This window comes from Hippoglossus stenolepis, chromosome 18, assembly GCF_022539355.2.
Source record: "Hippoglossus stenolepis isolate QCI-W04-F060 chromosome 18, HSTE1.2, whole genome shotgun sequence".
Classification (NCBI taxonomy): Eukaryota; Metazoa; Chordata; class Actinopteri; order Pleuronectiformes; family Pleuronectidae; genus Hippoglossus; species Hippoglossus stenolepis.
The window spans coordinates 18,215,629-18,228,541 of NC_061500.1; the positions used below are offsets into that span (position 1 = coordinate 18,215,629).

Consider the following 12,913-nt stretch of genomic DNA (forward strand, 5'->3'; position numbering starts at 1 on the left):
TTCTGCGTCCTCTTCCTCTGCCGCTGCTCCTCATCAATAACATGAACACTGGAGCAAAGCGAGGAGAAACACGTGGTGTTCACTGGTTTTTCGGGTAGTGAGGAGAAATGAACAAAACCACCGCAACAAACAGATTTAAAGTGGAAATGAGCTTTTCTTCAAATGTTGATGCTCTGTTACTTCATTGTTCCATGGACCTTTACACAGTAATAACTATTGGATGTGCAAAAGCTTGGGTAAAAATGATTAAACTGCTGTCATAATATATTTACAGATAACTTTGTTACAGAGCTGTGTAAAGATCAATAAAGTATCTATCTATCCATCCATCCATCTATCTATCCATCTATCTATCCATCTATGTATGTATGTATGTATGTATGTATGTATCTATCTATCTATCTATCTATCTATCTATCCATCTATCTATCTATCCATCTATCTATCCATCTATCTATCTATCTATCCATCTATCCATCTATCTATCCATCTATCTATCCATCTTCATCCATCCATCCTTCTATCTATTCATCCATCTATCTATCCAAGTATTAGGGCTCTTGTGAAATGAATAATAGTGTTAACGCATGCACTCACAAACAGTTTACTTAGAGTTGTAGGTGTAAAATCATTATGATGAAGAATATTAGCTGTTATTTGCTCTAGTAGATGGTATAGGCCCACTGTTTGTTCATGTGCAACATATTTTCAGATACATTCTAGTATTGTATTACACCAATACACAAGACACATTGTAATACATTCTGCATACTGTAAACTGGAGGTTGAATACACCAGCTGTGACAGACATCTGTGCAGAATAATTTTTTCTTTACATTAAAACCAGTTCTGGAAAAAACAATAAAACATCCAGATTCCTGCACTAATTCATTCAAAATTCAGTTAATATTCTCTTCAGTCACCATATCTTTCTCAGTTCAGATTTGGTCTTCATTTGTATTATTTAGAGCAAAACTGAGCACATTCTGTGAGGTTGTGAGAGGACTGTGAGTTACACGGTTTCATAAATACATGTGAAATTAAAAAAGGTTGCAGTTATCTTGTAGAGTGGTCCGTTTGCTGCATTCATATGACCTTTTACCTTCACAAGCTACTATTAACTACTATACTGCAAACACAAACCGATACCACCATGCTGGTGTGCAGCGGGATGGTGTTTAATATCCCCTTTGCTTCCAGGTCAACTACATACCTGCTAGCAAATACTAGTCCATTAGTCATGTAGGTTTTCTCAAGCACTGAAGAAATAGTTGCTTTGTGCACAGTGTACCTTCTCCACTACACAACCTAGTTTAATAGCTTTGAATTACTTGCACAGAGATGATTGAGTGGGTTAATGTTGGATTTTTTATTTTCAAATCTGAAAAATGTAACCATTAACAGGAGAATAATTTCCACTGGACAGTGGGAAGAGTTCAGGGTTTAAATTGTTTCATTTTTTCTTCCTCTGTCCTCCAAGTTGGCTGGAGAAGCTAAAATAATACAACACAAATGTGTATACTGACTAGATTCTGATATTATCTGTAACAAAGTTGACTCTGGAATTACTTTGACTTACTCATGTAGCTTGGTGGTCTAGTACCTGAGATAATATTTAATTAATGTTACGACAAGTGTAACATTTAGGTTTACAAATGTCTAAAAAGAAAAAATATATATTAATTCATTGTTAAAAAGTTTAAAAAAGGTATTTTTTGTTTGTTTTCCATCCATAAGATGAAGGGATTTTCTAGAGATTTGAATTGAATTATATTGCTTGAACTCTTTGTAAAGTACTTAATATTTTTTTCAAAGAGGGGTTGGATGCATCAAATGTAAAATCTCAAAACAGACATACAAATATAACATAAAATACAAAACTTATAAAGTCAATACATTTAATAGCTTGTTTCCCAAATCTCTGCACCCATGTACCTTCATGTTACCACATTGCACTCGCTATAAATTGATTTTTATTTATTATTCCTTAATCTTTTTTTGTATTTTGTATTCGTTATAGTTGAATATTTGTGAACTTTTGTGCCCCCATATTTTTTTGATTCTGTACAGTGTGTTGTGTTCCTAAAACATATCTGCTGTCAAACAGGATTTTCCCAGTTTGGGATCAACAAAGTACATTTAATTATTCCTCAAATTTTTGCAGGAATCTTTAGATTGTGTCACACTATTGTATTGTTTTCCTATATTTTTCATTCAAACATTTATATTATATAGGTTCTCGCCTTGTGGTCTGTGTTATTCACTTCCGATTATTACAATTATGTAAAATCATCAAAATGGGGGGTGGTGGTCGATGCAATATATGCACTACCTATGTCGGCCTGCAGAGGGCGACATTGCCCCGTCTCTTCCCCCTCATTTCCATGTAGAAAAATGGCGGAGCGGAGCTGCGGAGGCTGCATCGGCTGAGCTGCTTCAAACACTATTCACGGGCACTCAGTCGCCGCGGACGGGGGCCACCGTGTCGCGAGGGCACTGCCGCAGGAGCGGGGCGAGGTTCATCTCCGATCCGGCGGAGGTTTTCATTTATTGTTTTCCCTCGAAGGGGAGGCGCTGGAGCCGAGTGAGCAGCCACGAAAACAAGTCATGAACGGGGTAAGTTTGCTCGTCGGGGCATCGGTGACAGACATCGGGGAAGTAGCTCGAACCAGAGCCAGTGAACAAGTTCTTTATTCGGAGTGAGACTAGCGTGTTCACCTGCAGGCCCACGGCACGGGAACTAGTGTTTCTACAGTCACAGGCTAGACTGTAAGTTGGTGTAGTTACTGACGAGCCTTATTGTTGGGCAGTGCCTTGCTAACGTTAGCCTGTGGTGACTGTTACATGTGCCGCCGCAGGGCATCATGAAAACAGTATGTTCTAACAGCAGATGGCTCAAACGAACACCCTGGTGGCTCTCTGTTGGGGGGGGGGTTACAGGCATGTGTTTGTGTGTGGTTGGATTCGGCCAGTGGAGGCAGAGCCCACAGGCCTGTCTGTCTGTGCCCTGACTGAGGATTTAAAGGTCCAGTGTGTAACATTTAGGTGAAAGGGATCTATTGGCAGAAACTGAATATTAAAATAATCCTAGTGATGTTTTCACGAGTGTGTTTCGTCTAAATTGTATGAATTGTTGTTTTCGTTACCCTAGAATGGGCCCTTTATGTTGAAATACTTTGTTTTTACATCAGGGGCGGATCCTCTCTACATAGGCCGCCATGTTTTTCACAGTAGTCCAGACTTGTCAAACTAAACGCCTTTTTGAGATTTTATGACAACTGAAGGCTGCCACAGGTTCTCTGTCATGTTTGGAAGGGGAGGGGGATTCAGCTGCAACATGCAACCTCACCACTAGATGTCACTAAAGTCTACAAACTGAACCTTTAAAGGGACTAATGGGAGAGTGGGTGTGGAGCCTGCAGGGTCCCCTCCTCAGGGCCCCTCCCGTCACCACTGGTGGAGAATACTTCAAGTACTTGCACATTACTTACATATGTTTATTTTTTTTAAGTTAAATTATTGGTTGGGCTTTATTTTGTCATAAACAACCCAAATATAACGAATGAACAAGTAACCGAATCAGAAAGTCATATTGTGATTAATTAGCTTTTTTAATTTTGTAATTCGATTTTTTTCAATACATTAACTGCTATATGTGCGATATTACCATTGGATGTCTATGCATCTGACTCTCAAATTATTGCTTTAGCTTTAGCCCTCAAATCACACTTAATATTGAGGATATACATTTTGATTTCTTGAGTAATACTGGAAAAAAACCATTGATACACACAGGTGTCTAAAGACTCCATCAATATGAAGCATATTTTTTTAGTGTAGACGATAAGGAGACAATATCCCTCAGTCTAGAGCCAGTAGGTTGTTTTTAAAAAGTTACATTTCTTGGAACAGCCTTGAGGTCTTCGTGGTGATAGAAAAGCGGAGGCTTGTGCAATAGTGGGTCTGAAACACATAAAGTGTATTTTCTTTTTTTTAAATAACCAACAACCAGTGAGCATTGGTCAGAAATGGTGACAGCAAACCTGTGAATGTTGGGACTTTTTCAATCGTCTAACTCTCAGCAAGAAAGTGAACAAACACATCCCCCAACATCCTTCACTCAAGTGCTGAGTGCATATCCAAGTTGTACAAATGTTTGTACATGTGGAGTGTAAGTGTGTTTTTTTTTGTCTCTCTATGCATTCACAGGATATTGTTTGCAATTCACTTACTGTCTTAAGCCACACCAAGTCAACATCACCAGGTCAGGATGAAAAGAGGATCAAGCTGACACAGGAAGGGAGATGCCCTCCAATAATCTCACAGCAAAATGAAGCTCAGTGGCAGGGAGAGGGTAAGTGTCTTTGCCACAGCTCTAACAGCCCAGTCTCCAGCTAAGGAGAGAGGCTTTATTGGGAAATATCTCCACAGCAGAGCAAACAGGTCAATTGTTTATTTTTATATTCGAACAGATTATGTAAGAGTAGGGAGTAAGAAGAACTAGAAACACATGATGGACAAACATCTTGTTCTAATCCACTCTTTCCTCATTCCTCCCAGGCCGGAGAACAAATACCATCGCTACACCAAAAGACGCAAAGAGCCAGTGTTCGCCCTTCTGGACAGATGAACAACCATCACCTCCGCAGCTCTACTGCCCTCAGACCTGCTTTCGTTCCCCCACCGAAACCTCCCTGCCTCTCGGCAACAGCCTATGCCACACTCTCCTCCTCACTGGCAATGGCAGTGCACTCCGCGGTCACAAGAGGAGAGATGTCCGCCCCAAGGTCGGGGGAAAGAAACCACCTCGACGAATGTACGCAGGTCCTAGTATGGCATGGCATGATATTTAAACATGATAACTTAAAAAAAGAGGGACAGTAGAAACATCATATTTCAAATATAGGTAAACCATATGGAGAAGATGATCGGAGTAGATTTTGGTGACTTTCCACATACATTTGCATCATTTAAGGAGACATAGTCTGCTCGTATTTGGGTGCATGATTTTATTTTTGGGTTATTACTTAAAAAGCTTTGCATGCTCTAATGTTCAGAAAACATCACCTTCCTCATACTGTCCATTGCTGAAGTCACATGACAACAGCCCGGAAGTATCAGCTGGACTGCTGCCGAGGTGTTCCAGCTGCTTCAGGAGCAGCGTTGACTTTGGGCCTCTTAACTTTACAGACCTGTCGCATTCACAAAACTCCTGTTCAACACATTAGAGGAAAGAGAAAGTCTGAGAAAGCATCATGTGTCTCCTTTAACGAAGGGAAAACAGATTTGTTGAAACTTATAGACAAAACTCACTGATCCATACTTGGTGTTTTGTCATGGAGATGATGAAGTAGTGACCCCTTTGTTAAATAAAGACTGGAGTGCTGCTGAGGATTTCATATAACTTTATAGTGTGAAAGCTGTTGACCCATTTGCTGTCATGTTCCCTTTTTCTACTACAGTGCAGCTGGGAAAAACTCCCAAAACCGAAAAGTTACCGACTACTATCCTATAAGACGAAGCTCGAGAAAAAGTAAAATCGCTTTAAAGGTAAGATGAAATCATTTTTGTTCTATACCACAAAATTTTGCATGAACTAGGATAGATAGTTGGAACAGATATTAGTGTATTGGCTTGTACATAAATTCAGATCATTTCTTCTACTCCTTAACCAGTGATTGGATGCTCGTGTTGCAAATGAACAGCTGCGTGCGTGACAGATTCTATCATATATTTTATCATAATTTATTACCATGAAGGAAATAACATTCCTGACATGTAGAAAAAGTGAAACGTGCCTCCTGACCTAAATAGACCAGTTAATGTCAAAGTATTTCTTTCCCCTTACCGTAATCTGAAGCCACAATCATTAAGCCTTTTTGATGTCTAACCCAACCTTACCTCAACTGGTAGCTTTACCTGAGACTCCCTCAGAACTCGAGCGTGACTCTGGTAGCAATGGTCTGTCCAAACCTGACATATTAACCCCTGACCCCAGCCTGACAGGCATTCTGAGCACGATGGTTTCAGGCCCGTGCAGCTTAAAAAGTAGATAGCCCAGCCCTCTGTGTGTGTCTGTGTCTGTGTGTCTCAGCGTGTGGCTGTTTTCCAGTAATGCCATCTCCATGTTCATTTTGCCAGTGTGAACAGAAGCAGCTCATAGACGATCTCATCACAAATGGAATAGAGGAAGGACTGGAGGTACACTGACTTTTCTGCTTCCATCGCTAACAGCAGCTGGTGTTTCTTAAACATTTACCACTAAGCTTGATGATGCAGGTTGAAATGAGTCTGACTGTTTCTCTTCAGAATAACTTGACACCTAAGTCAAGCCATGTTGCAGCCTAAATGTATCTCAGGTTAACAGGGAATGATACAGCTCAAGTACCATTGATTGCTTAAACCTACATTGGTATGACACAATTGCAGGCAGAGCAGAGAAGTGAGCTAAAAGAGGACACATGCTGGACGTGAAACTGGACAAACACATTTATATTTTCATTCAACTCTATCGTTGAGTTTGCTGATACGTCCAAATGTTTGTTGCATTGTTGTCAATGCAAAAATAAACATTCCAGCTGAGTCGGTAGCTTTTTCTCCCAATGCGAAAGGCAAACTCTGGAAAATGTCATCAAATGACATTTTTCAGAGTTCCTGTCATGAAAACGGCATCAGTCTGATAATATTAGCTTTGATCCCGATTGCTATAGTAAGGCTCAGTCAATCCAGGCTTCTATAATAATAATCCCTGCTTTTCATGATAAATGAATCAGAGATGAGCTGTGTAGTCTAGCAGGATTCTAGGTGTGCCACAGCAACGGCAGCCGTGTGTCTGTCCTTACGGAAAACCTCTCCCACTTCTTTAAAGGTGCAACATATAGAAGGAAAGGGGAGAGCAGTGTTTGCCACTCGGTGTTTCGAGAAAGGCGAGTACGTGGTAGAGTACCACGGAGACCTGCTGCAGATCACCGATGCCAAGAAGAGGGAGGCCGAATACGCTCAGAACCCTGCCACTGGCTGCTACATGTACTACTTCCAGTACCTCTGCAAAACATACTGGTATGCAGACTGAAGCATTTCCACCTTTACCAAATTTAAATACAGTTAAATATTTTGTTCTGAAGTGATCACCTGGCTTCCACTGGTAAGTGTTCAATGTTGACAGTTCATATCAAAATCAGTCAGTCCGACGGTTACAAAACCAGTTTTTATAACAGGAGAATTTTATTTCTTTAGTTCATACTTCATGAAAAATACACCTTTTTTAAATATTGTGGCTAATGTTTGTCAGATGGAAAAAAAGATCCTCTGCAAGTCTTGATAAAATAACCTGAAATTCAAATGTTGTTTTTTAAAGCTCTTTTATTTTAAGTAATCTTACACCTGGGCCATGTTCGCTGTGTGTGCTGCATGTGATGGCTGCGTCGCTGAGCTGTTGCACACAGGGGGGGCGTGTCTGCCTCTGGTATGACCACTGTCCTCAAATAAAAGTAGCCCATGTACTCAACTAAATGGCCAGACTCTACAGTATGTAGCCGTGTATCTTCCAGTCCTGCAGTAACAATAAAAACCCTGTTAAAACAAATGAGTGGATTCAGTCAACAGAAATGCGCGTCTGATAACCTGATCAAATGGCCGCTGAAATGAAATCCACAACATTCTGTGATGCACACGAGCCACTGATGCATCCAGTGTGGCGGGACGTAACAAGTAACCTAACCAAAAGTGACCAGCCACTTGGATATGACAAGTGAAACAAATGTTTCTGCCCCTGTTTTCGTTTATAGCTTCTTGTTTAATTTATTAACAACACTTTTTTTCTAAAGACTCACATTAACACATTTCTGTCTGTTACAAGTATGACAGTGTAATACACACTGAGGTGAACGTTGTGTTTGTTTTGTTTCAACAGTGTAGATGCCACGAAAGAGTCTGGTCGAATGGGTAGGTTGATAAATCACAGTAAAAATGGAAACTGCCAAACCAAACTCCACGACATCAACGGCGTCCCTCACCTCATCCTCGTCGCCTCCCGAGACGTCGACGAAGGCGAGGAGCTGCTCTATGACTATGGAGACCGCAGTAAAGCCTCTATCGCAGCTCACCCATGGCTCAAGTACTGATTTGAGGGGCCTCCAAAAAAAAAGGGAAACACACAGTAACACTTGTGTTTCTCATTTGCTAGTGTACAAATTGCCTTAGAAACAGAATGTGTACCCTTTTTGTTCCAATACCAAGGAAGCTGGTTGGGTTGAGTAGCTGTTAATGGGGCTTGAGGGTTGATCGGGTACTTATCATGTTTCGATTGGTCCATCTGCCTTGTCAGATGACGTGTAGTTTTATTTATATGTGTATATGAGGCATTCTAGTTGTTTTGCAGCACATTTATTTTGTACATTTTTGTATTTCCTATAGACCAATGCTTCTACAGCATGCAGGTGGTAGTTGATGCTCTGCATTTTTATACTGCTTTTTCTTAATTAGTGGTTAGATACTTAGCAATACTTCTATTTATGGCCCCAGAACTCCTTTGAATCAGTGAGAATTATGGGATGCAAATGACAAAGCCTTTTTAAAGACATATTCTGTGGAATTTTAATTTCAGCCATTAAAATCACACAACCTTCCATTGTTTAGAGGGAGTGTAATAGTTCACCACACCCATGGTTCTGGAGGAATTGTGGCGACTGAGTACAAAAAACAGTTGATTCAAGTATTATACTTTAAAGTGGGAAATAACAGTGTTCAACAAACAGACTTTCCTCCTGTTTTCATGCCCTTTTTTATTCTTTAGCACAAATAATCTTAATATTTTAGGTGCATATTGGAATTAAGTGTTCAAATATCCAGGGGAGTGCAGACAGTTTTATATTTGTTTCCTTAAAGGCAAATATATGAAAGTTTATCTATGAATTAATGATTATTGATCATTAACCCGGTAATATGATTATGTAGTCAGTGTTTTCAGAAATGAGGTCTCCTTTTTAATTTCTCTTGCATAGGAATTCTTTACCTGGTGACATTCTCTATATTACTGCGCTGTGTAAATATATTTATTGGCTTGCTGTTGCAAAGTCAGGGGCGATTTCAAGAAAATGTTTGACCTTTTGGGAAATTAGTTTGAGTTAAATTTGAAGTTCATTTTCTGGTAATCTTTTTTTAACCTAAAATTCCCTTTATGACTGTGATGCTGGGAAGGCATTTAGCTTGTCACAATAATCTGTTATGTTCTGTGGCTGAATTAGTTGAGACGAAGGTAAAGAGGAACAGCGAAGCTTTCAGTCATATTTGATGTTCACAAAACCACTGACCAACAAAATATATGCAAACTATAGAAAGTTTTATCACTGAGCTATGACCCAAACAATTTTTTAAAGGAAAACTATAATCAGTGCTTACTTTATTAGGTACATCAGTGATCTCTAATACACCAGCTCATCCATAATTTCTTCCTTTACAAAGGTCTTTGTGTTAATATAACTATCTTTATTATTGAGGTTGCAGTTTTAGAGCAGTCTTGAGACTCCATTATATTGAGAAAGTTGTGTTCCCCTCATTTACAAACAAGAGGATAGAAGAACATTAAAAAACATTGCAGTCCAGTTAAACACCACTGCAAACTACAACCTTTATAATGAATAAATAGTGTCTAGTATAACGCTATTATCTAAATGTAGAATTTATGGCTGATGAGTTTTATGAACCATCTGTTTTATGTTGGAGGTGTACCTAATAATGGAGGAACCAGGGAGTGTAGTTTCAGCTTAGTGGTATTGAGCTAAAGTCACTTTTGTCACTGCATGTTATTATAATGAGCACAGGGGCAGCAGATTCATTGGAATATAGTTTAACTTTTTGTGTCGAGGGAAACTTGGCCCACAAATAAAAGCATCAAATCTGAGTCCTCGGACCGCTTCCAGCCTTTCTGCTAAGCTAAGCTAACTGTAGCTTCATATTTAGCAAGAGTGCTATCAGTGTTTTAATTTAACTCTCTGCAAGAAAGCAAAGAAACCTGTTTCCCAAAATGTCGAATTATTCATTTAAAAGCGAACAGGCTAAAGTATCTGCAGGGAAAACACATGAATTTAATGCTCACTCAACATGCAGACATGGGTCTGATGGACTGGTGCACTCCCTCTATATAACATAGAATTTCTACACATCGGGGGGGGTTTTCGAACCCACAAAGCTGTCATCTTCTTCACAACCCGATATTCAATGTGAAAAGTAATTATTTATAATTTCGTTTATTTAATAGCTGAACTGCCAACAGGTCATTTTTGTTTTACTTGACATTTTATCAGTTTTTTTCAAATGTATTACTGAAGCCAGAAGGTCCACGAGTTCTGTCACATCCAATCACTTACTCCAAATGTTTTATCCTGTTTCTCTTTTCAATTAACCAGAAAACCACTTGACTTTCTTTTTTCTTTTTTTATACTTTGGCTTGAAAAATCTTTGAAGCAATTGATCATATATCATTATATCTGAAAATAATTGTTGATCAACTAATCAACTAATTGTTTTAACCCTTATATAAAAAAAAAAGAATCAGTATTTTACTTGGACTAATCACACTTCTTTGGTCGTATACTATGTTACCACAGAGAAATGGCCACATGCTGTTCAGCAGCTGTGATGTTGATCCTTACTGCGTAACCCATTGGAAAGGAAGCAGCAGAATCCTCTGTTCTGTCACTGGGGACGGTTTAAAGTAGAACAATCTGTGTTAAAGGATCAGACGGGTGAGATTCTATGTTTTCTGATGCTGTCAGAAAATCCAATGAAAAGACTCAAACCAAACAATGTGTTAGTTCATTTCACATTAGTTTTTAACAAACAGATGAAGTTGTGCATTTGTTGGGGACTATTTTCAGGAGCGGATTAATCCACATTTGGTGCTGTAGTGAGTATATGTGGCAGCAGGGCAGGGTGTGTGGGACTAAATCAACCACAGCGCGTGTGTTCATGATGAAGGAACTTGTGAGACCAGTGCACCAGTGTGATTCACTGGTGTGTTTTTAATGGTTTTTACGACACAGTGAAAGAATAAGACTCTTAAGTACACACACACACACTAAATCTGTTCATTGATGGTTGTGGTCTTTTCATGGGAGTTACTCAGTCAGAAATAAATTTGAATATCACCTGTCTCCATTCAAAATTTGTTCGACATAGGTCATTATTTGAATATATTGGTTCAGCACAAGTACGATGAATTTAAATGAATTTGTGTTGGCATTTGTATATTTTTTTTCTGTCTCCCAGTGAAATTTCTCGGCAGACATGGACATATGCATCTTCACTTCTTCTAGCAGGGTAACACATGAATTCATTCACTTGTGGTGTCTTTAGTATGATGTAAATTTGAGTAGTGTAATGTAATTGTTTCGCGGGATCCTGGGGCTCTGTCTTAATAGGAATAGTTTCACAGTTTGGGAAGCTCACTTATTTGCATTTTTGCCAGAGAGTAGAGGAGAATATTATTTCATTTCATTATTTATTATTTTTGTTGCAGCTAACGTGGGACTTGACCAAATGATATCCATCCTCTTGTCGTACATCCCTTAATCATGAGAGGACAACTGCGGTTCTTGAAGTTTCCCAAATATTCAGTATATTATTGAATTCCAGGATTCTTTTGATTCCATGTTTCAATATCATTCGAACACTAGAAGTATCATCAGTGTTAAAACAAAGAGCCCATGTGAGAAAGAGAGGTTTAGGAAATACACTGTGTGTAAAACATAAAAATCCATTTCCTTCTTCCATGTCCCCTGTCACCTCTAACAGTAGCATTGTGTTGAAAGTGTGAAATGTTTTCATATGAGCCTTTCTTAAACAAATATCTTCTGGGTTATTTCATGTTTTTCTATGTAGAACTAATGCAATAATATCTGAGGGAAAGAACTGACCTGTTGGCCATTTTAGGACATAATAAATCTTTGCTGTTGTAGCGTTGAATAAATCATAATGCTGGGGTTAAGGCATCGATGAATAAAGATGTGTTATGCAAGTAACACGTGTGGACATCTGATTTGTTCTTGAATTCAAATAAATGATTACAAGTTTGAAATCGTATTAAGAAACATTTAAAGGTCAAAGTTTAACTCGAGCATCATTTGTTGTTGTGTTATTCTGGTACCCAAAAGAAAAGTTAGTGGCAGAGAACATGCTAAATTGTTAAAGTCTCATTGTTATAGCTAACTGTGACAGCAGAGCAGTTGATTAAACCACACAGATACAGGTCAGGAGCTTCAGTTAACGTTCACATCAAATCATCTCAGTGACTTTGATGGGGAATGGTCTGACTGGTTGGAGCTGACAGAGGCTGTGGTGAACAGAGAAGCATCAGAAACATGTCTGAGCTGGTTCTACAGCAGCAGACACCACATCAGGCTCCTCTCCTGTCAGACAAGAACACAAACCTGAGGCTGCACTGACACAGACTCACCTACACTGGACAGGGGGAACCCTGAATAATGTAGCCTGGTCTGATGAATGTGGATTTCTGCTGAGGCGGCAGATGTTACAGATTCAAATCAGAGTCAACAGCATGAATCCATGGAGAGAATCTGCCTTATGTCAACAGACCACACTGCTGCTGTTGCTGGTGTGAGGAACGTTTTAACATCACTTTGAATGAGACCAGAGGAAAAGAGAAAACAGCTACTGTGTTGGATGTGAAACGTTCAGGGTCGTAGCCTCGTGTGGACCAATAATGAAAAGTAAAACTCAGTACCAGTGTAATTTCTGTAGTACTGAATTACTATATTATAAATTTACAGATTTCACCTCTGAAATCAACAAAATTAGTTAATTGCCCAAATCATTAAATACAACTATGATGTTTAAAACATTGAGAGGAAGTTAGTTTTATGTTGAAATTAGCATCGCATAGAACATCTTGTTA

General features: G+C 39.1%; 1 protein-coding gene across 1 annotated transcript; it reads left to right on the forward strand.

The window, feature by feature from the left end:
- Window positions 1–2,356: 2,356 nt before the first annotated feature.
- Window positions 2,357–12,020, forward strand: kmt5aa (lysine methyltransferase 5Aa). The gene is made up of 7 exons (XM_035141440.2): window positions 2,357–2,616; window positions 4,210–4,354; window positions 4,561–4,816; window positions 5,463–5,550; window positions 6,142–6,201; window positions 6,869–7,059; window positions 7,913–12,020. Exons 1-7 carry the CDS (start codon window positions 2,608–2,610, stop codon window positions 8,121–8,123), a joined length of 960 nt encoding a protein of 319 aa, XP_034997331.1. The 5' UTR covers window positions 2,357–2,607; the 3' UTR covers window positions 8,124–12,020.
- The last annotated feature ends 893 nt before the right edge of the window (window positions 12,021–12,913 follow it).